A 21,204-nucleotide genomic window follows, 5' to 3' on the forward strand; every position below is an offset into this window, starting at 1 on the left:
AATCAGCGTGGATGGACAAAAGCTTGGACAAATTTATTTATGTATTTATACAGTGATCATGTTAACATCTTTGTTTCAAACACATCACATCACTTCCACACCATGTAACCATGAGCAAAAGTGGAAATACCAGTTCCTTCCCTCACCTTTCCCAGTATTTCATTTATGAACCAGCTTTAAAAAAAAAATTATTCCGAGCCAGGAGGTGATGCAATGAACACATCATCACATGCCTGTGGGAAAGACAATTATCAATGTCAAGTGCAAAACTTTCATACCATCTGTCAGGTTGAAAAGGAGCAAACAGTGATTGCATAAAGAGAGGAGGAATTTTATGTATTTTCCTGGAAGTGCTGCAAAGCTGGGTAAATGTTTCTGTAAAGTAATTTAGTGACACTTTTTCAGTAAATAAAATATCTGTGTCTCAAAGAACTAAATGTTACCAGGTAATTTTATTATTGAATACCAGTTTTTAAGAAGCTGCTGGAAAAATATGGAAGAATAAAAAGGAAAACTGGAGGATAATTTTATTGTAGTCATTTACTGATCTCTACTTCTCTTGCATTAATTCCTTCTGAGGTAGGAATTCTTCCACTTCTGTGGGATGGGCTGAAATGGACATCAGTGTGGGAGTTGTGGTTGTTCACAAAATGGGAGCCAGGAGGAGCTGGAACAGCTGAGGGATTAGCTGGCCCAGGAAGGGAATCTAAAATGGTGGGAACATGGGGACAAATACCTCAGTGGCAGACAGCAGAGAGGAGTCATAAATAAAAGTGGGGAAAGGAAAAGGTTGGGCACGTTGATGAAGCAGCAGGTGAAAATACTGGCATTTCTTTATTGAGTAGATTGGGCAGTTCTGTGCAAGGCAGTTTGAAGATGCATCAGGTCAGGATGGGGGGGTTCTGCAGAGAACTGCTGCTGCCAGGAGTGTGATTTCAGCTGTGGTTGCACGCAGCACTGGAAGGGTTTCATGGATGGGACAAAATCTGTGATGTGGCACCACTGGTGCCAGCACCAGAATAGAACATTCTCTGTGTTAGTGATGGTCTGCCTGCAGTTTGATGCTGTGGGTGTGATATCACCCCCTGTGACTGGAAAAACCTCAGGTGTTTATTTAGGATATGCTCACAATGCCATCCTCATACTTGCTGAATGAACAACAGGGTGGAGTGTGCTGGCTGCTGCTTCAGCTCTTTTGAACTTCCTGATGAGGCATCTTTTCCCTGTGCTTCCCAACTGCCCAGCCTTGTTTTCACTGTTTGGATCATTTTCTTCAACCTGTTTTTACCATGCTCTGTTTACCCTTTCTTTCAAGCTGCCACATCACCCCTACATCATGGGAACCTGCCTAACTTGTCTGAGGAGAGGGTGGCCTCAGTCCAGCCCTTTCATTCCTGATATTCAGCCTACACCTACAGGGACCTACACCTCCCCTGACCCCAGGACAGTGTCTTCTGCCCAGAGCTGGGATGTGGCACTGATGTGGCAAGGCCACCCAGCTCCCCTCTGAGTGACATTGTGTGGCTCTGCCCCACTAATCCCACGAGGCTGAGGCTTTTCCTTTTCTGTTCATCCCATCCCATCCCACCCACACCTGTGGATACCTACAGAGGCACTGACACCTCGTCACTGCATCCCAAAGATTGCAAACTGCTGCGCCCAGCTCAGCGTTCCCCACCCATTGTTTCCAGGAGGGATTAGACATCACCTCTTGCTTTTCCACCCTTCAAAACTAAAAGTAGGATAATGTTACTTAGAGAGCTGAGCACATCCTTACCTTTTACTGTCCTCTCACTCTCAGCCCTTCCTGTTCCCTCACTGCAGTACAGTCGAGAGGCAACCAACATGGCAATTTATTTGGATTACAAGATTAACGGACTTTCATTTTAAGAGTCATAAGTAAAGGAAGCAAAATAAGTGAGTTCATTAAACCTGTGTTTAGTTGTTCTTTTTGTAAATGCTATTTTGTCACATTCTGCAGTTCCACACAGACCAAAGCAAAATGAGGGCAGGTGGACATGGAGATTCCTAAAATGAGAGTAGCAGCAGCCTTTAAAGAGTTTATTTTATTTAAAAGAAGTAGGTCAAATAAATTAATTCTACCCTTGAGCAAATGAAGTTTTGCAGGCAGAAAGCCCTTCTGTGCCGGTGAGCAGTCCCAGCCACCTGCAGGTGAGGCAGCAGCTGCGGGGTGATGCCACAAACCTTCTTTACAGAAGGGGAGCAGCGAGTGCTTCTCCACCAGATTTCAGTCCCGGGTGACCGGCTCAATAATTTCACACGGGTTTGACACTTGAAAAAAGTGTCAAAAAACAGGTTTTTGAAAAAGACAAAACCTGCTTCCAGAAGGATGGCAGGGGACAGTGCTCTCTGTCTTTGGAACTTATTTATGAGTGGAAGAGAGCACTGGGCTGCTCAGGGGACGGCTGGAGCTGCCGACACCATCCTGTTCCGGCTCTTGACACACGGAGTAGGGAGAGTCAGGCTTGGATGGAGATTTTGGGGCGATTTCCATGCGCTCGGTTCGCCGCTCGTCCCCCAGGTGCAGACGGGGATGCAGCGATCCCTGTCTGTGGCGCTGCTCCCCGGCTGGCCTGCAGCAGGAAGGCGATTCAAAGGCACCCCCGATGCACCAGCTGCTATTTCTCGGTGTGACCCGGCTCACGCAGGAGCCGCTGGCCCAGGGACGGGAGGGCACGGCGCCCCGAACCGGCCCCGGGCCCGCACGGTAGAAGCCGTGACCGGGGCTGTCCCATTCGCGGCGGTGCCTGCGACCGAAGCGCCGCCCGGTGGGGCTGCGGCGCTGTGGGGCCGTGCCCCGCCCCGGGGCCGGGCCGGGCGCTCGGCGGTGCCGTCAGCGGAGCGCCGAGCGCGGCCATGAGCGCGGTGCTGCTGCTGCTGCGGGCCCTGCGCGCCGCCCGGCCCCGGGCCCGGCTCCAGCCACAACTCCAGCCCCGGCCCCGGGCCCCCTCAGCCCGCGGCCTGCGCACGGCCGCGCCCCGCCGCGCTTTCGCCAAGGAGCTGTTCCTGGGCACCCTGCGCAAGGTGGGTCCGCGGGGCTGGGGGCGACCGCGCTGGGGATCGCTGCGCTTTCACCCACGGACGGCAGGGAGGGCACGGCACAAACCGTGGGCATTGCCCGCCTGGGCTCGTCACCAGCACCCACAGCACCTTTTCCAGCCGCTGATCCCCAGCCCGGGGCTGCGGGGTTGGTGTGAGCCCAGGGCAGGACACGGCCCTGGCCTGGCTGTCCCGCAGCCCGTGCGCTCGGCCTGTCCCGTCCCCTCAGAGCTCCCTGCGCTCGGTCTGTCCCATCCCCTCAGAGCTCCCTGCGCTCGGTCTGTCCCATCCCCGCGGAGCGGGCAGGAGGCGGCTCTGGCTGCTCCGGGGCCGTCAGCTGGAGCCGGGGTCATGAAGTGATCCTTTGGCACGCAAAACTGTCCAGGTAACTCAGAATACCCGAAAAACTGGCAGCGAAAAAGCCCCAGCCCCCTGTGCCCCACATATTGCCGCTGGAAACACCTGGTGCACTGTACACCCTGCTCTGGGCACACCACTGAACTTGTACCACTCTATTCTCTGTTTTTACTTAAAGGATCGAGGCTTTGTGTAAATTTCTGACTACAGTTTTGATAGGAAAGATTGAAATTCTTGTCGTGCCTTGAGATGCCACTGGACAAAGAAGTTAAAGTCTGAGACAGAGCACTGCAGTAACCAGAGTTTGTTAGTGCAAGGCTTAGAGTGTGCAGTCTTTATCAGAGATTGCTGTGAGGTAGACCCAAAGAAGGAATAACTCAAATCCACTGAGATGAGTTGAACAGAGTCTCCTGCAGCAGAGCTTGTCAGGTAAAGTGTTACAACAGACAGGACTCAGGCTCCACTGTTCATATCCTTCAGATATGTCTGAGGTGGTTTTTCTCTCAAATTTCAATGCAACAGCTTTCTGAAAACCTCTAGCATTTTCCAGGTCCTGAATTTTTGATGCTGATATTATTGCTGAGTATCATATACAGAGATAAATTCTTCTGTTTAAAAGGAAAAAGACAGTAAAAGTTAGAAGTGTGCTTCTCACATAGCCTCCCACTTCTTGTGTTCCTTGCTTGGATTTTTTATCAGTTCAAACCTGCCAGGCTGTGCTGCTCCCAGTTTATGGGCAGAACACCCTGGTAATAATAAGGAGTGGTGGGACTCACCTTTGTCCTTGAGGTGAAATTCACCATTGACAGGTGAAATGTGCTGGGTGTTTGCAAGGGACAGTGTTCATGGGCTGAACTTTGGGAACATTAGAACAGTTCATTGATTTTGACAGAAATTAAACTCATTTTTTATCAATCTCTAAACAGGGTTACATTGACAAAGCTCATGGGTGATGAAGGATTTTTGCAATCTCATAGTTCTTAAAAAGATCTCTTGATTTCTCCCTAATGTTTCTGTTGTTGAGGTAACACCCTCTGGTCTGGTTTTGGTGTGTAATAAAGTTGGGTCCTCTGGAGCTCTGTTTCTGTTTGGGAACATTTTCCACAATTCTTAATTTGCACAGTTTTTTTAGAGTCTTTGCAAGGCATGTCTCCCATAGATTTTATTTCAGCTGCACAATTCATGTATTAAAAATTATTAAATAATTCTCCTATTTTAGGAAGAAGTTTTTCCTTACCCAGAAATTAGCAATGAAGAACTGGCAGAGATCAATCAGTTTGTGGGACCTGTCGAAAAGTTCTTCAATGAAGAAGGTATATTACTATGTTTTTATCCATGCAAGTGATTTAGTGATTACAAAATGATTTAGGCATAGCAGTTGAATAAAATTATTATACTTAAAACATTTGATTTATTTTATGCATTTACTGCTGCTCACATAGTGATGCTGATTCTGTAGCATGTCCATTTATGGTTTTTTTGGGGAGTATTTGGGTGCTGATCAGAATAATGAAATCTCCAAAACAGGGAAAAAAGGATTTAAAAGCATTCTGGGATAAAGATAGCATTTGAAATTGCTTTTTAGCTCAGCTGAATTGTGCTTTTTACCACTTTATAAATTGTGATTTTTTTTTTGCCTAGAACTTTTTAGCTGTCCTACTCTGCCAAAACTGACTGCAGCAAAGCACAGCACAGATACTCAGAAATGATGGCTCATTGAGGACTTACGAAAAATCAGAAGCATTTTTGTTTTTTCAGCCTTAGAGTAATAATTCTGTTTGGGAAAGGCCTTATTATTGCATTCTGGAGAGCAGGGTGTTCCTTCCATTGGTGCTGCCATGGATAAGCCAATTCCAAAAAGCCTGCAGAATATTGGTTTTCACAGGCAGCCATTTCTGAGGCAGGTACACAGCATTGTCTCAGACTTCTCAGTGACAGAGATACCAGCTCTGCTTACCCAAACACTAGAGGAGTTTGGAGGAGCCAGTGGATGTCAACATCACAATTTGTGAGATCCAACTGATTTTAACTGAAAAATTGTAGTGTTGCTCACTGACAGTAAATAAAGAATTTATTCAAATTATTTTTTTTAGTTCTTTGCTCTGTGGGGGAGTGTAATTTATGGAGTAAGTAACCTGATGTTTAGGGAAGGAATAAAAGGGTCAAATTATGGAGTCTGGAGAGAATATGATTCCTGTTTGTTTTCACTGCCATGGTACAGAACAGCTCTCTTAATCCCCTGAAAATCTAAAGACTCGTAAGAGCAGGATTTTCTCATTACCTCATTTATGTGCTCTTTTTTTTCTTGTATTCATGACCTAGACTTGGTTCAGTCGAAAATCCTGAAAATACTTTGCTTATTCCAATCTTGGAATCTGCTGACATGCAGAACCAGTAGAAATGTTTGAAAAAATGAAATAAATGCTGGATTTTTCCCACTTCCAAATCTTTTCCCTGAATATGTCATGAGGACAAACAGGAGAGTCAGGCTGAAGCTAGAAAGGAGAAATTCTTGTGAAGCTGGGGATGAGAAGTCTCCTCAGGGACCTTGGCCCTGCTGGCAGAGTCCTGCAGTCTCACAGCTGCTCTGGGTACTAGGAGGCACAGTGTTAAATGAGGAAAACTTCTGTATTTGTAGTGGACTCGAAGAAAATCGATCAAGATGCAAAAATCCCACCTGAAACCTTACAAGGACTGAAGGACCTGGGTCTCTTTGGCATGCAGATTCCAGAGGAATATGGTGAGTAAATGTCACAGAAGAACAGCCCAGTGCATTCAAGGGTACATTTTGTGTCACTTTGGTAGCTCTCCAGTTAAAGCTGCTGTACTCCTGTATTTCTGTACTTGAAATGTATTTGTTCAGGGGGAAGGGGCACATGAAATGTACTAAAATCAAACCTGGTGCCTGTTGCAGGTGGGCTGGGCCTGTCAAACACCATGTATGCACGTCTGGGGGAAATCACATCCCTGGATGGCTCCATTGCAGTGACCCTGGCAGCTCATCAGGCCATTGGGCTGAAGGTAATGCTGCTGCTTTAGGGCCAGCGCTTCTGCACGATTGCAAGGAAAAGGTGAAGTGAAAAATGTGGGGCTTGGAGGCAGCAAATCAGAATTAGTGGGGAAGTATAAATTAGGGGGTTGGTGTCCCCAGCAGCCTCTGCCACTGGCTCAGCGTAAGACAGAAAGAAAAGCTGGTGAAGAGGTACACAGGAAAGTTTCTATTAAAATAATTATTCTTAGGAAAACTACTTTAAATGATCCCAGGTTGTTTGGTTTGGTTTTTTTTTTTAATTGACCAAACTTGTTTAAAGTAGCTGGAATAAGTGTCAGGGGTGCTCAGGTGATGAGGAAGGAAAAAATTCAGAAGAGAGCAACTTTGGCTGGCTGGGGTTGCGTGTTGGGGAGCTTAAGGGAGAAAACTCATCTGAGAGCAAGTGTGTCAATTATGGACTTTAACACAACCATAGGTATTTACCTTTTAGTGGTGGATGGATGGCATAAAGAAGCTTGAAACCACACTGTTTCAAGAGAAAATTCCTTGTGGAATTGAGCAGACAATGCTAATGAAAAAAATATTTTAATGTTTGACAAACAATACAGTCTGTTGTTTATTAAACTGTCTCTTGCTATGCTATAAAACTTGCAAATAAAGCTTTCTGAACATACTGAAGCTTGTCAGCTTCTCTTTTCCCACAAGGTGATGCTGCAGAGTTTCCTGTGCTTGTTTCTGCAGGGGATCCTCATTGCTGGCACCGAGGAGCAGAAGGCCAAGTACCTGCCCCGCCTGGCCTCAGGGGAGCACATTGCTGCCTTCTGCCTCACCGAGCCTGGCAGGTGCTGCTGCCCCCACAGCTCCTAATGGGTCTTACTGCTTTATCTGCATAGCTTAAGAGCTGAAATCTCCATTATTCTTGGCCTGTGGCTTCAGTATATTCAGTATATATGTTTTATTTTAAGTTTTTAAAGGAACACACTAGACTGTGTAATTACTCTTTCCCCAATGTGCTGCTTTTGGCAGTGTCTGTGAAATCCCTGACTTTTGTTGTTCCCATCCCAGAAATTCATTTACTTAATTTCTCCCATGAATTGAAAGGATGCTTTGTGCTTTGTCAGAAATAATGTGCTGTGACTGTTCTAGTATGCTTTCAGTTCTTATTCAAAATATAAAAGTCTGTATTGAAGGAGCCACCAAAACAAAAAGGAAGAATTTTGGCTGTAACTTAAGTGACAGGCTGGTGTGTTCACATAGGTCAAAGTGTAGCTCCAAAAAGTTTATTTTGTGGCATTCTGCACATTCTGGTCAGGTCATAACACTGAGAACATGGTAATGAGCAGAAATGTTCCCTCAGGTAACTTTTAGAGTGGTTCAATCTAATGAACTTCCTTGTTAGTTAAATGCTAAAATTGATAAGCTGCTCTTTAAGAACCCCTCCTTTTTAAAGAATAGGAAGAAGGAAAATAGGCAGTTGTGATTTTTTTAAAGCATGTTTTTTTCTTTAAATGTTAATAACTTGTTTGTTTTCTAGTGGGAGTGATGCTGCATCCATCCAGACAAGAGCAACCCTGAGTGAAGATGGTAAACACTTCCTGTTAAATGGCTCCAAGGTACCCACTCACAGACTGGCAACAGGAAAGGGTTGTGTTACAAGTGTAGGAAGTGTCTTTTGCATCAGTCTGGAACTGGGAGGTTTCCAATCTAGAGAAGAACAGCAGTGTCAAAAAGATAACCCTTGTTGGTTTAGGCACAAAGAGAATAGAAAATCATTGTTAGGGAATTATTGCATTAAACTCCTGGTAAGAAAAACAGAAAACCACCCCAGGTTCCTTCTCTATCACCCACTTGTGTGTTCAGCTTCAGGGAGAGTTGGTTACTTGTTAAATCAGCCCTCTCCATGACAGCTTAGGTAAAAGGAAACCTAAACCTGTATTTTGACATCTCTTCATTCTTCAGGCTAGATTTTAAAAGAAAACTTGGTATTTAATTAGAAATAGGGCTGCTTGTTTCTGCTAAAAGAAACAGTGACAGAAGCTAGTCTTTAAGAAATTAGTGATGTCCTGGGTTCAGCAGTATTGGATGCACTGCAGACTTGATCTGTAGTTGTTGATCCATTTGTAGTGTGATGAGACCCACCCTGGGGGAGTCTGGGAGGCTGATCAGAAAATTTCTCATTGGAGTTAATTTTTGGGTGCTGGATTTGTCCAGTCTGCATTGCCCCTGTATCTGTCATGTGCCATCAGCAGCAGGATGTACCAGTTTTTGTGGAAATGCACTGTGGATTTTAATTGAATGCATATTGATGCTATGTTCTGGCTTTAAAGTTGCTCTAAACTTGCCACATGTGGTCAGCTCTCCTCAGAAATGTGCTCACACTGGGAGCAGACACTCATTGGAACTGAAGGGGAGGAGCAGCAATTTTTCAGCACACTGTTTTTTGCCAGCCTGTTACCAAACCTCATAGACTTGTGCTCACAAAATCAGCACAGTTATATTTCTTACCTGTCTTCCCTCACTCAAAACAGGTCTGGATCTCCAATGGTGGCCTGGCCAGTATTTTCACAGTGTTTGCCAGGACAGAGATTGTGGATAAGGACGGGCAGGTGAAGGATAAAATCACTGCTTTCATCGTGGAGCGGGACTTTGGAGGTGTCACCCACGGGAAGCCTGAGGATAAACTGGGCATTCGGGGCTCCAACAGTAAGAATCACCTAAAATTGTTAGCAGATACTGTTTTAATGGTTTAATTTTTTATTTTGGTTGGATCATCTGAATTCGAAGGCAAATCAATACCTATTCCATGTTACAGTATGAGTAACATTAGCTGGCTTTTCCTAGGAGTCCTTCCTAACACCAGGTCTGAAATAAGAAATCCATTTTGTGGAGTTAATTCACTGTGTAGTGGAAGAAATAGCTCAGGAGATTCAGTGGCCAATAGGCTTAATCTTGAAGTCCACTTTTATCAGCTCTTCTAAGCTTTTTAATGATTGCAGATTTTCACCATCTTGGTGAGTGTACAATCACTTCCTCAGAACTAAAAATAAAGACAAAACTCTAATTCTCTGTTTGCACAGTGTACATTCATAATATTTTGCATCAGTAATTGATGTCAACTACAGCCTTTTTCCAAATTCTCACTTCTTTGGCAAAGCATACATCATTCTGTCAAAAAAAACCCCAATGCATTAGGAAGATTTCATTTCTTACTACAAATAGTGACTTCAGTTGCTGAATGTCTTTTAAATATTTCTGTGTCATATTTGACCAAGTGTTAATTCTGTGTTTCAGCCTGCGAAGTACATTTTGAAAACACCAAAGTGCCTATAGAGAATGTGATTGGAGAAGTTGGAGGGGGATTTAAGGTAAGCAGTGGAGAATAACTACTGGTGATTTTTAGAAGCCTGAAGGAGACTGTTTTTCCCTGTACTGACATTTCCTGATGGGTGGGGTGAGCACTGCCACACTGCAGGGTACAGGACAGACTCCCCCACTGATCTGCAAATTGTTGTCACTGGCCAGTGCACAGTGTGCCACTACCTCAGACTGTGTGATTCTCCTCTTCTTGTTGGGCTCTTGGTTGTTTGTCATGGTGTCCCCTCAGAAAAGGGAATTACTTCATCTGCCCTTCTGACCTGAATGGGGAACATGTCCTCTGCTGAGTCCTCCAGCAGAATGTGGAAAGGGAGACAGAGGAATGAGTGTCACAGGGAATGCTGGAGGCAAGCCCAGGTCCAAGGTGCCCTGGCTGTCAGGTGCTTCCCCAGGGCTGGATTGTTGCACAAGGAAATGCTGGCAGGACCCCAGGGAAGATAGCACCGGTGGCCTTGCTGTGTAACCTTTCTCTGAGAGTGTGACCTGGGGATTGCAAAACTGCTCTTACTCCTTCTCCTTTTCTTACTCTTTCTGTAGCAGGCAAGTCCAGGCCTAAATGCTAAATTAAATAATTTTCCTTAATGTAGTAGAGATTAAAAGAAGATTTTTATGGTGTCTTCCTGACACCGTAAAATGTAGGACAGTGACTTCTTTCCTAACAGGCTTTGACCTGAGTCACCCATGTTGAGAAACACCACCAGACTCCAAAATCTATTTTTGTCCATTGTTGGTCTGTATTTCATTTCTGCACCTCCATTCTTGTTCCCTTCTGTGGTGTTGCTAAAAGGAATCTCAGACAGAGAGCAGCCATCACAGGGAGCTGCCAGGAGGAATATTTTGGTTTTATTCTTCACCTGATAAACTCAAGCAGTGCTGTCTAGCTGGAATGTTGTTTACCAACTGCAGATAAAATACATTTTAATCTACATTTTACCTTCATGTAATTAGAATAGGGATTATTTCCAAGTCACTGGATCATCTACTTCAGATATAAAATTGGAAGTAATAGGTGGCAGGAAAAGCTTGGTTTTGAAGCATTTTCCTCGGGATGTTAGACCCGTGGTGGATGATGTGAGGGCAGTTCCCAGAACTGGGAGTGTGTCCCAGTGAGGAGTGAAATCCAGGGAATACTGGAGCAGGAAGCAGTGACCAGCATGGCCTAAATCCCATCTGTTTCTTCACAGGTTGCCATGAATATCCTCAACAGTGGAAGATTTAGCATGGGCAGTGCATCTGCTGGAATGATTAAAAAGTTGATAGGTGGGTGAATGGGTGCTCTGGACGGCTGGGTTCCAGCAGAAACTGCTCTGCCTGAGGCAGGTAATGCAGGACATTCAGAGTGGGAACAGGAGTCTTGATCTTGTCATAACATACTTTGACAGCTTTAAAACACTAAAATATGATTTTGAAAAATAGTTATTAAAAGCATGTTTGCAGAGGTTTTGAAATAAAGGTTTTTTCCTTTCATACAGTGTAGGTTCAGAGTGGGAGGTTATTGCCTCTGTTGGACTTCCCTGATGTAAAATTTCTTCCCAAGATAAAAAGCCTCTATACTATTGCTTTTAGAAGATGTAATCTCCCCTAGAGCCTCCCACCTGAATAACTGGCTCAAAGCTACATAGAGTAATTAGGACTAAAGCCAGTTTCTGCCAATAATTACCCAAAACAGTAGCAGAAGTCTCTCTGATCAGTTAGCACCAAAACTGATGACTTCTCTAAGAATACAAGTTCACACCTCTGGTTCAAAAGCCTTTAACAGGAACTCAAGGGTCCCAGACTCAGTCAGCACCACCAATGTAAGGATGATTTTCACAAAGTGCTGCTTCTGGAGCACCAGGGGGTTCCTGGGCATAGACTGGAGTGTCACCATCCAGGGAAAGACACCAGCAGCAGGAATGGTCTTGGTCTGTCACAGCCCTTCTGAGATGGATTTGTTTTTCTTTCTTTAAAGAACTGACATCAGAGTATGCTTGTACCAGGAAACAATTCAATAAGAAACTCAGCCAATTTGGATTAATCCAGGTAACAGAAAATGAAACACCTAAATCTCTGTGCTAAGTGCCAGGACATAGATTGTATTGGGGGTATTTTGACTGTTCTGGTTTAAAGGATTTGCTAGAAATGTGTGTGAACCTGGTGCTGACTTCTGTACACTAATCTTTTAAATGTCCAGAATGATAAATGTATAAAAGTATTTTTTATTCATTGTTGTTTTGAAGTGGTGCTTTTTATTGATGGATTAATTTGAATATATTAAACGTATAAAAACTGCAGGTTTTTTATGTTTGAGGGTTGACTGTGGACTTTTGCATCTGAATTTCTATATGACTCCTCACATTGCTGTCTGGCAGGAGAAGTTTTGTTTGATGGCTGTGAAAGCCTACGTGATGGAGAGCATGGCTTACCTGACTGCAGGGATGATGGACAGGCCAGGCTTCCCTGACTGCTCTGTGGAGGCTGCCATGGTCAAGGTAAGCAGTGCTGGGGAAGGACTCTGTTCAGTCTGCAGAGGACTGAGAGCTCAGGGTCTGCATTTAGACAGGTGAGAGAAGCACTGCAGCCAGGTGAAATTATAGATACTGTTTTGTCTGTGTGCCACAAGCTCTGACTTGTACAAAATGACACCTGCAGGGAGCAGGTTGGGAATATGACAGCCCTGCTGAGCTGGGATGTGGTGTGAGGGGGCCTCACACAAGCACAGGGACACTCAGTTCCCCTCCAGCTGCCTGGCCAAGCTGCTGCTTTGCCAGATTTCCCAGGAAACTGGTGGCAGAACACACCCTGGGGAATATCCAAGCTGTGGCTGCCAGGATCTGTCCCTCACAGTGTGATCACTGCAGAAAACTCCTGCTCTGGGCTCCAGCCAAGCAGCTACAGCTGCTCTGCCCGTGTGGGGCTGCCCCTTTCTCTGGAATGTGCCCTTTTGGAGAGTGCCTTGTCATTACAAGGGCACTGTTTGAGTTTGGCCAAAACCCCTGAGCCACAGGGACACTGTTCAGCTGATTTAACAGGACTGGTATGACACACAGAAAATACTGCAACAGTGTCCTGTAGATAGAACCCCAGAGCAGGGCTCCTGTGTTTATTGCTGATTTATTACCTTTTCACTGGTGGTTAAACCCTGTTCCATGTCAGGTGTTCAGCTCTGAAGGTGCCTGGGCGTGTGTGAGTGAGGCTCTGCAGATCCTTGGAGGCCTTGGCTACATGAAGGATTATCCCTATGAGCGCTACCTCAGGGACACCAGGATCCTGCTCATCTTTGAGGCAAGTACCAGGATCCCATTGTTGCTGCAAACTGCACTTCAGACATTGTGTAAAAGTGAGCAGAAACCTGAAGGTTTGATTGACCAGGAGTTCCTTCAGCTGCAAATCTTGTAACAGAGTAAGACTGCAGGAGTAACATTGTTTTCTTGAAATATCAATAGTAGTTCCCTATAATAAAATAATATGATGGCTTTTGTAGACTGACCAGAGTGTGAGTTACAGCAGTAACTTTCCTCTTGTGTGCTTCTAACAAGTGAAGTAGGGAAACTCAAAAAGGATCAACTTAGAAGTTTAATTAACTTATTGATGGAAGCTTGTTCTCTTTCAAAGCTGGATTATCAGTGACCCATCATATCCACATCAGTGTCACTGCCAGACTTGATTTTAATTCAGCTCATTTTAAGCAGTTCTACAACTATTTGAATGTTCCTTCACTGGAACTTTTTTCACTCAGAACGCATTTATTCTGGTTTCTTTTTCATTGGGATTCATTTGTGTTTTTAGTAATGAGAGGCTTGACTCATGAAATCAGAACTAAAACTGAGACAAAGCAAAAGGCAGCAATTTATGGGTGGGGGGAGTCATCATGTGATACTGGAACAGTGGAAAGGGCACAGAGGCACAACAGACCTGCTTGGAAAACACTCGATATTGTAAGTTACCCACCTGTCTGACTTTCTCTTCTGTTTTTTTCCAGGGAACCAATGAAATCCTGAGAATGTACATTGCACTGACAGGGATGCAGCATGCAGGGAAGATCTTAACTGACAAAATCAAGTATGTTCTTATTTATAGTTTTGTTTTTAGTTTTATATTTATAGTTTTTAATAAACTAAACAGAATCTTATAACTTTATAGATAAGAAGCTGTAGGGAAAACCTGGAATATTTTCTATTTATTGCCTGTAAAAGTTCAATGTTACAGGGGCTCTTTGTCTTTTTAATGGGATGGTTCGTAGATTTAGGAGTTGTAGAATTTAATGCTTTTTATCTTAGACTTTTACACAAGCTGTAATTATTTCTTTCAAGACCAGTAATGAATATTTTATATCTGAATGAAGTTGTATTGGCACTACAGCTGCATTGTGCATATTGAGTACTGGTCTCTGGAATTCCTTGTGGGTGTCTTGGGGAGCATCTGATGACTCTTAAGGCTCCACAGTTGTTCTTCAGACTTCACAGTAAAATCAAGATAAAGACTTGGTAATTCATGGACAAACTGCAGTTTGGAAGTATTTGGAATTCCAGCTGGTTATGTCTGAACCTCTGGAAATTCTTTAACAACCGTTCTTTCAGAGCAATCAAGAAAGGAAACATGGGAGTGGCGCTGGGGGAGTTCCTGACCAGGTTACAGGACACCCTGGGCAAGAAGGTGGATCTGGGGCTCGTAGGTGACCGTGGAGTGGTGCATCCCAGCCTCCAGGTAAGGGCCTCACTGCTGAGCTCTCATGTGTATTCCCTTTGATTCTTGCCACAATTTGATCTCCTGTTTTTGCAAACAGAAATACATGCTTAGGAACAGTGAGATTTTCCAGTGTAAGCAGATGTTGAAAGCATTTCAGGGTAAGTTATTGTCCAGGTATCAAGGGAAGATGAAGGCTGCTCTAAGCCTGTGTTTGTACCAAATCCAGGTTTAGATCCATTTGGGGAATTTGTATAAATTGAACCCTCACCATATTGAAGTGTCTGTAATAGCTGCCTTTTGTTGTAAGGTCAGTTAAAAAAACACAGGAGTTTTTCCTGTTTAATTGTAACAGAATTTCAGATAAGAACTTCTTTGAATTACACACACACTACTTGCTTAATCACTTAGGAAAAAGTTTTTTTTATCATCAAAAGGAAAAGGTTTTAACATTAAAAATGAATGTTCTGTTAATGACAAAAAGATAAAGGTGTATTTTTCATGGGATGTTCTCTTAGTTACTTTTGCCAGCATAAGCCTGTACTGAAAGTTGTCAAGAGTAAACTCTAGAAAATTGTAATTTTAATTGAGAGAAAGAGTAGTATTTGTCTGGCTTTCAGCAGCAAAGTGGATGAATATTAAAAAAGAGAAAATCCTCTTTAAAGGTGATGGGTATGTGCTGCTTTTTCTGTTAAAAAACTACACAAATTGTTGTATTTTCCGTCTTGTTTTATAGGAAAGTGCCAAGAAACTTGAAGAAAACGTTTATTACTTTGGAACTACAGTCAGGGGCCTGCTAAGTAGGTTTGGGAAGGTAACTGTTTATTTTGTCTGTTGTCTTTGTTACTGAACAGTTTATCCTCAGGGCCCCACTGGAACCTGCAGGGGACTGAGTGTGGCAGGACCCAGCACTTGCTTCACATGACACCTTCTCACTGGGTGTGAGAAGACACACTGAGATTCTGTACTAGTGTAATGGACAAGGGACATTTTTTAAACCAAAACCAAAGCACCAGCACCCTCAGTGAATTAGTTGTTTTCTTCTCATTGTACAAGCACAATTCCTGCTGCTGCAGGCATTCAGCGATTCAGGTTTAAGGCACACAGCAGTTTTACAATTTTACAAGAAGAATATTTAAAGGTGCAGCTGTTCACCCAAAACCAGCTATGGCAATTTCTGACCTATGCTAGAACCTGTTTATGTGAAATAAAGCCAGACCTAAACACAAAGTATGGACACTGATATTTAGTTTAAGTTTTCAACTGAGACACCACAAGCTGATAATGATTTTTCCTGTCCCAGACAATAGTGGAGGAGCAGCTGGTGCTGAAGAGAGTGGCAGATGTGGTGATTAATTTGTATGCAATGACTGCAGCCATCTCCCGGGCGAGCCGCTCCATCAGCATCGGGCTCAGGAACCACGACCACGAGGTGAGTGTCCTTCAGCAGCAGCCATTGCCACTCTGACTGGGCTCCTGGGAGCAGGCAGGTTGCATTTTTGGGGAATTACATCAAACTCTCCCTTAAAAGTGCAGAAGAACGTAGCTGAACCTTCCAGAGTGCAGGAGCCACTCAGGGGCTCTGCTTGTTGAGCTGCACACTCTCAACATTGTAAATGAGTTAACAGCACCACTTAACTGGTGGCTTGTCTTCATTTTCTTTTGTCTTTACTCAGAGTCAGGATTAAAAACATGAAGGAGACAAATTTCTCGTGTTTGGACTTCGTTGTTGGTTAAATCTTATCTAAAATACAGAGAGTTTTGCAACACTTCTAGCTACCAGCTAAAAGCAAGCAAAATGGAGGTGAATCGAGCTACTTACAAGGTCTTTTAAAGCTTAACAGTCCAATAGAGAATTCACACCTATATTATTTATACTTTTGACCCAATGTTATAGTTTAGGTTTGTCAATTTCAATATACTTATTTTTTGTTGTGAGATAGAATTAGGAGAGGAAACAAGGCAGGCTTAAAACTTAAAAGAGTATAAAGGAAAGCTTTATTAATAACACAGAGAAAATAATAATAATAAATTCAGGGTAAGATTTTCCGACCATTTCCTCCTCCCCCCACCTCCCACACCTTCTTAACAATAACATACAGGGACACTTCAGTCAGTCCCTCACTTAAATAATCTTTTCAGTTCACTTCAGGGAGAGGAGTTCTTGTTTGGCTATAGGGATTTTTCCAAGAGGAAAATAAATTTGTCCTGTGTCTTCACTTTCATGAATAGCAGCAACCCAGGAATCTGCAAAATTGTGAAACTCATCCCATCTTCACAGCCTTCCCAGAGCTGTGTTTGTGGGCCATGTCAAACTCCTGGGGTATTACTTTTAAGGGTAAGCTGTTCAAAAGCAAACTCTTAATCTCTCTTTCCTCTGTTCATACTTCATTCTCAGGAACAGAGGTTCCCCCTCTCTCTTGGGGCAAAGGATCTTTTTCCCAAACACTTCAACCACCCCATGTCTTTTTCCACAATTTATAGGAATCTTCAGTGCAGTACAGTCTACTCCTTGCAAAAAGATTTTTCAGCCAACTTCCACAGCATCTCCTCAGTCTCCTCCCATCTGGAAACTTGGCACTTACTTCTCTGACCTTGGTGTATTCTTTCTGTTTTATTTCCTGTTACTCAAGGGAGGATAGGAGGTCTGCAAGTCTGATCTGAGCATTGGAAGGGTTAAAATTACACACAGAAGATGCAGGGGGCTGGGCCAGGCCATGCTGGAGCTGTGCCAGGTTCTGAGGCTGTGCTGGGGGCTCTGCTAAAATGGAGCCCAGCTGCCCCCCAGGCCTGGTGGGCGGCAGGGGAGCTGCACCTCCCCAGGGCTGCTCAGCTCCGAGATAGTGGCAGGTACCCGCTGAGCTGCAGCCACACGGCGGGTGGAGGAGCTGGGATCTTAGCAAAGGGCTTCTCCTCCCCCCTGGCCATCAGGGCTTCTGGTTGAGAACTCCTGAGCCCACCCCTGCCCGGCCTGGACTGCATAGGGGGCCCAGGCCAGGTCGATGTTACCTTGTGAGAGGCTGGAAATGAAAGGGAGCTTTTTTCTGGAGTTTACTTCAAAATGTGAGTCACGGATAAAACTAACTTCTCCAGTTGGTCTCTCAGGCTGTCAACAATCAGACCAGCCTCCAATTGGTCCCATCAATTCACAGAGGAAGTTCTCATAGAGAAAAACCTCTGTGTGCCCTCCTCCTAGGTGCCTTCAGTGCATAACAGCACACCCAATAACCAAACTCCTGTGACCTGCAGTGCAGCACTAACTATCCAGCCAAAAACTACTACCTGAAAACAATGAAGAAGGAAGAAGAAAGAGAGACAACACTCAAAAATCCTCCATCTTATCCCATACCTATTACTATATTATAAAGCCTTCAAATTCAAAACACTTCATCATGTGAAATCACACACTTCCATTTAACTATACACCCATGACTCTAACTCCATCACTCAAATTTGTAAGCATTCTCCAAGGCCTCAAGTCAAAAGCAGTGTTCTCCATGGGGTCAGCGTCAGAAAGCACAGAAAGCTCAAAACTCCTAGGCTTCTTGTATCAAACAAACATGTATAAAATAATTCTTTGACACATACAGAGGCCTTTAGAACCTCATCACAACTCTCACGTTCTCTCAAATCTGTTAACACCATGCAGTTATTCCCAAGCTCTTTCCATAAAAAACATTAATAATAACACATAATCACAGCAGTATTTGGGCAGTACAGTTCAGGACAGGACAGTGGCTATTTAGTAGCTCATGTAAAGTTTCATGGCAACAATGATGTTACAAGATGAGCAAATTTTCTACAATTCAATGTTAAAACAAATCCAACCTCATGAAGGTTTGGCTTTGGCCTTGAGACTTTGCTCTGTGTGTGAGCCCTGTTCTGGATTGATTGCCAATCAGTCTTGGAGCCACCTTTGGCAGCTCTGGGCTCAAAGGGACAGCTGAGGCTGCACTGCATGTGACTGGGGTGCAGGGCTCCATCATCAAAGGGCTTTGACACATTTAAAATACTATATTTTTACTAGAAGGTTGTGTTTATGAAATTCATTCACCATTTTTTAACTCAGTTTTACTCTTTTTCCAGGTGCTTCTTACAAATATCTTCTGCACAGAAGCCTATTTCAAGAATAATTATGCCATGGCTCAATTAGAAAAATGTAAGTACTATAAAACAATTTTTACACTCTTCTTTCACAGACTGTGATAAAAAGAAGTTTGAGTTTGATGTTACCAGCAGAAGAGTTTTGCTCTGCTTTTAATTCAAACAGGAAGCAGAGCTGGAACCTGTTGAAAAAAGTCAATTCATAGCTAAAGCAAACTGCCAAGTTTTGGGGTTTTTTTTAGGAATATAAAACCTATCAATAGCAAATATTCCTGATAAGTAACTGATAGAAATTAGGGATTTGGACGCTTTGGGAAGTACTGACCAGTTGGGCACTGGCTCTCTGGAACTCAGTCTGTAATAATCAGTCTTTCAGAAGAGAATGTTCATTTTCTTCCTGGCACTCACACACTTGCATTTGTATTCAAAAATGCTTTTTGAAAGAAATTTAGAGCAGCTCTTTATGGTACCTTAGTTGACTTTACTCTGTTTCTCTATAGATGCCGATGAAAACCTGGATGATTCCATCAAAAAAGCTGCAAAGCAGATCCTGGAGAAGAGGGCATACATCTGCTCCCACCCCCTGGACAGGACCTTCTGATCCCTCCCTGGCAGCAGGGATGAATGTAAATCAGGGAGGAATTTGCTGCAGTTCCAGTGTTTAACACCTTAAAAACATCTATTATTTAATGTGTTTACTAAATGCAACTGTATAAAATAAAGCTTCTTTCTAACCACAACTTCATATGAAAAGGATAAATAAAGAGATTTTATTTAAAGCTGAAGTTACTTTATTAGATATATATATCTGTCTGTTCCCCTTGGAGCTGGATAAAGACAGGTGAGGTTTGGATGGGGAGATGTTTCTTCCCAGGGAAGGGATTGTGTGGCTTCTTAGTATCCTTGCACTTGAGTCAGCTGCTTATTCACTGAGCAAGTGCTGAAAGAGTTGGGGAATCAGACCAGTACCATATGGGAGGCACCTCCAGCTCTCTTGTCCAGCAGTACCATCAGAACATTGAGTTCCCAGTGTCCAGGGATGGTTTTGCTGACAATTATCTGACAATTATGTGAAGATGCAAATTGCCCAAATTTCACCTTAAAACAATTAGCTGGAGAAGGCAATTTATCAAAGCCTTCAGAACAAGCTGACACTTTGCCCAGAGACACATTACAAGACATAGCAAATGGAGCAAAGACATCCTTGCTTCTCACTGAAAGATGCTCTGGAAAAACAGTGCAGAGGCACGAAAAGAAATTTTGTGCAAACTTGCTATGAGCAATGCAAATGAACAATGTGAAACTATCCTTGCCTCTCGACATAGAACCCACCATTGAACAAATGGTGGAAACCTGCACGTCACATGTCCCCTGAAAACACAGTAGCCCAGGCAGTTGCCAAAGGCATTACTGAAGGAGTCACAGGAGCTTTTGCAGCAGTGACCTCCAAAGAAAATGCCTGATGCTTCTACTGTGGGGAACTTGGACATTTTGTAAAAAATGGTCCAGAAAAGCCACAAATCCAATACCCTCACACCAATCATCATAAACCCCAGACACAACAAAAGTACCCACAGAATCCAAAAAACTGCCAGTGCAGCGCAGGGGTGGCACCACGCCACGACAACCAATCCAAGGCCATCTCCCCAGAACGTACCAAGAAGATCCAACATCTGGAGCGCTTCAGATGGGAACCAGGCAAAAACTGGTGAATGCATTGTCTTTGAGCTTCACAGATGGCAATTTCTACCATGTTCCCACAGGCAAACGTGGACCACCAGGTGGTCCTTGGGACATTTTAATATTTGGTGACACCACAGCCCAAAACAATTTTCTGTTTTGCCAGAGATTCAAATTGTACAAATCTCTGTCCAACTTCGCTGCACAGACACACCTTTTTTCCTTTCACAGGACACACCAATTGCACAGGCCTTCCTGCTCCCGAAGAATTACAATGACCAGATCCCCCTCAACCCTACCATACTGTGGGTGCAAATCATGGGATCTCAGAAACCCATCATTGAATGCAACATCCTCTGCAAAGGTGAGAGAATCCTCAGACCAGGGATGATTGACAGCAGAGCTGATGTCACCATCATCGCTCACTCAGAATGGCCATCCCACTGGGAACTGCAGCCGGTAGCTGGCATGATTTCTGGCATTGGTGGCGTCACTGTGTCCATGCAAAGCAAAAACAACGTCTTGTCAAAGGACCTGAAGGCAAGGACCAAAGGACCTTGTGGGGTAGGGATGGCCTATCCCAATGGGGAGTTTCCCTTCGAGTTCAAAGCCGAGATTTCTGATTGGGGCCACTGAAGAGTGCGCTCTCCCACCGACCCCTCAGCTCACCTGGAAAAGTGAAGATCCCATCTGGGAACGAGCAGTGGCCCCTTTCAAAAGTCAAACTGCACACATTGCATGCCCTGGTGGAAGAGCAACTCGCCAAAGGCCACATCATTGAGACCTCAAGCCCCTGGAACACTCCAGTTTTTGTCCTGCAAAAACCTGGAACAAACAGATGGAGGCTTCTCCAAGACCTTCGCTAAATCAATGATGTCATCGAAGACATGGGTCCTCTTCAGCCTGGTCTGCCTTCTCCATCAATGCTGCCTCGAGATTGGACACCTGCCGTCATTGACATCAAAGTTTGT

The 21,204-nt window shown here is 44.0% G+C and overlaps 2 protein-coding genes and 1 long non-coding RNA gene across 4 annotated transcripts in view; 1 reads left to right on the plus strand and 2 right to left on the minus strand.

Moving 5' to 3' along the window:
* Positions 1–21,204, minus strand: part of LOC306807311 (uncharacterized protein) — a 1,031,843-nt gene that overhangs the window by 896,929 nt on the left and 113,710 nt on the right. The window lies entirely within an intron of this gene.
* Positions 434–2,289, minus strand: LOC306807673. 2 transcript variants are annotated; one of them, XR_013775777.1, is made up of 4 exons: positions 2,104–2,289; positions 1,595–1,732; positions 825–939; positions 434–706 (listed from the first exon to the last, which is right to left on the minus strand). It is a non-coding gene; the product is annotated as an uncharacterized lncRNA (long non-coding RNA). The 2 variants fall into 2 exon arrangements; XR_013775778.1 differs by having other exon boundaries at positions 1,595–2,289.
* On the plus strand, positions 2,826–19,338 carry ACAD9 (acyl-CoA dehydrogenase family member 9). Its single transcript, XM_079317386.1, has 18 exons — positions 2,826–3,045; positions 4,637–4,730; positions 6,056–6,157; positions 6,332–6,438; positions 7,151–7,251; positions 7,944–8,022; positions 8,938–9,112; positions 9,701–9,774; positions 10,969–11,044; positions 11,736–11,806; positions 12,136–12,255; positions 12,920–13,048; positions 13,746–13,825; positions 14,344–14,470; positions 15,186–15,263; positions 15,753–15,881; positions 18,536–18,608; positions 19,054–19,338. The coding sequence occupies exons 1-18, from the start codon at positions 2,878–2,880 to the stop codon at positions 19,152–19,154; spliced, it is 1,884 nt and encodes a 627-aa protein (XP_079173512.1). The 5' UTR covers positions 2,826–2,877; the 3' UTR covers positions 19,155–19,338.

The sequence above is a fragment of the Erithacus rubecula genome (genome assembly GCF_903797595.1).
Source record: "Erithacus rubecula genome assembly, chromosome: 13".
Taxonomy (NCBI): Eukaryota; Metazoa; Chordata; class Aves; order Passeriformes; family Muscicapidae; genus Erithacus; species Erithacus rubecula.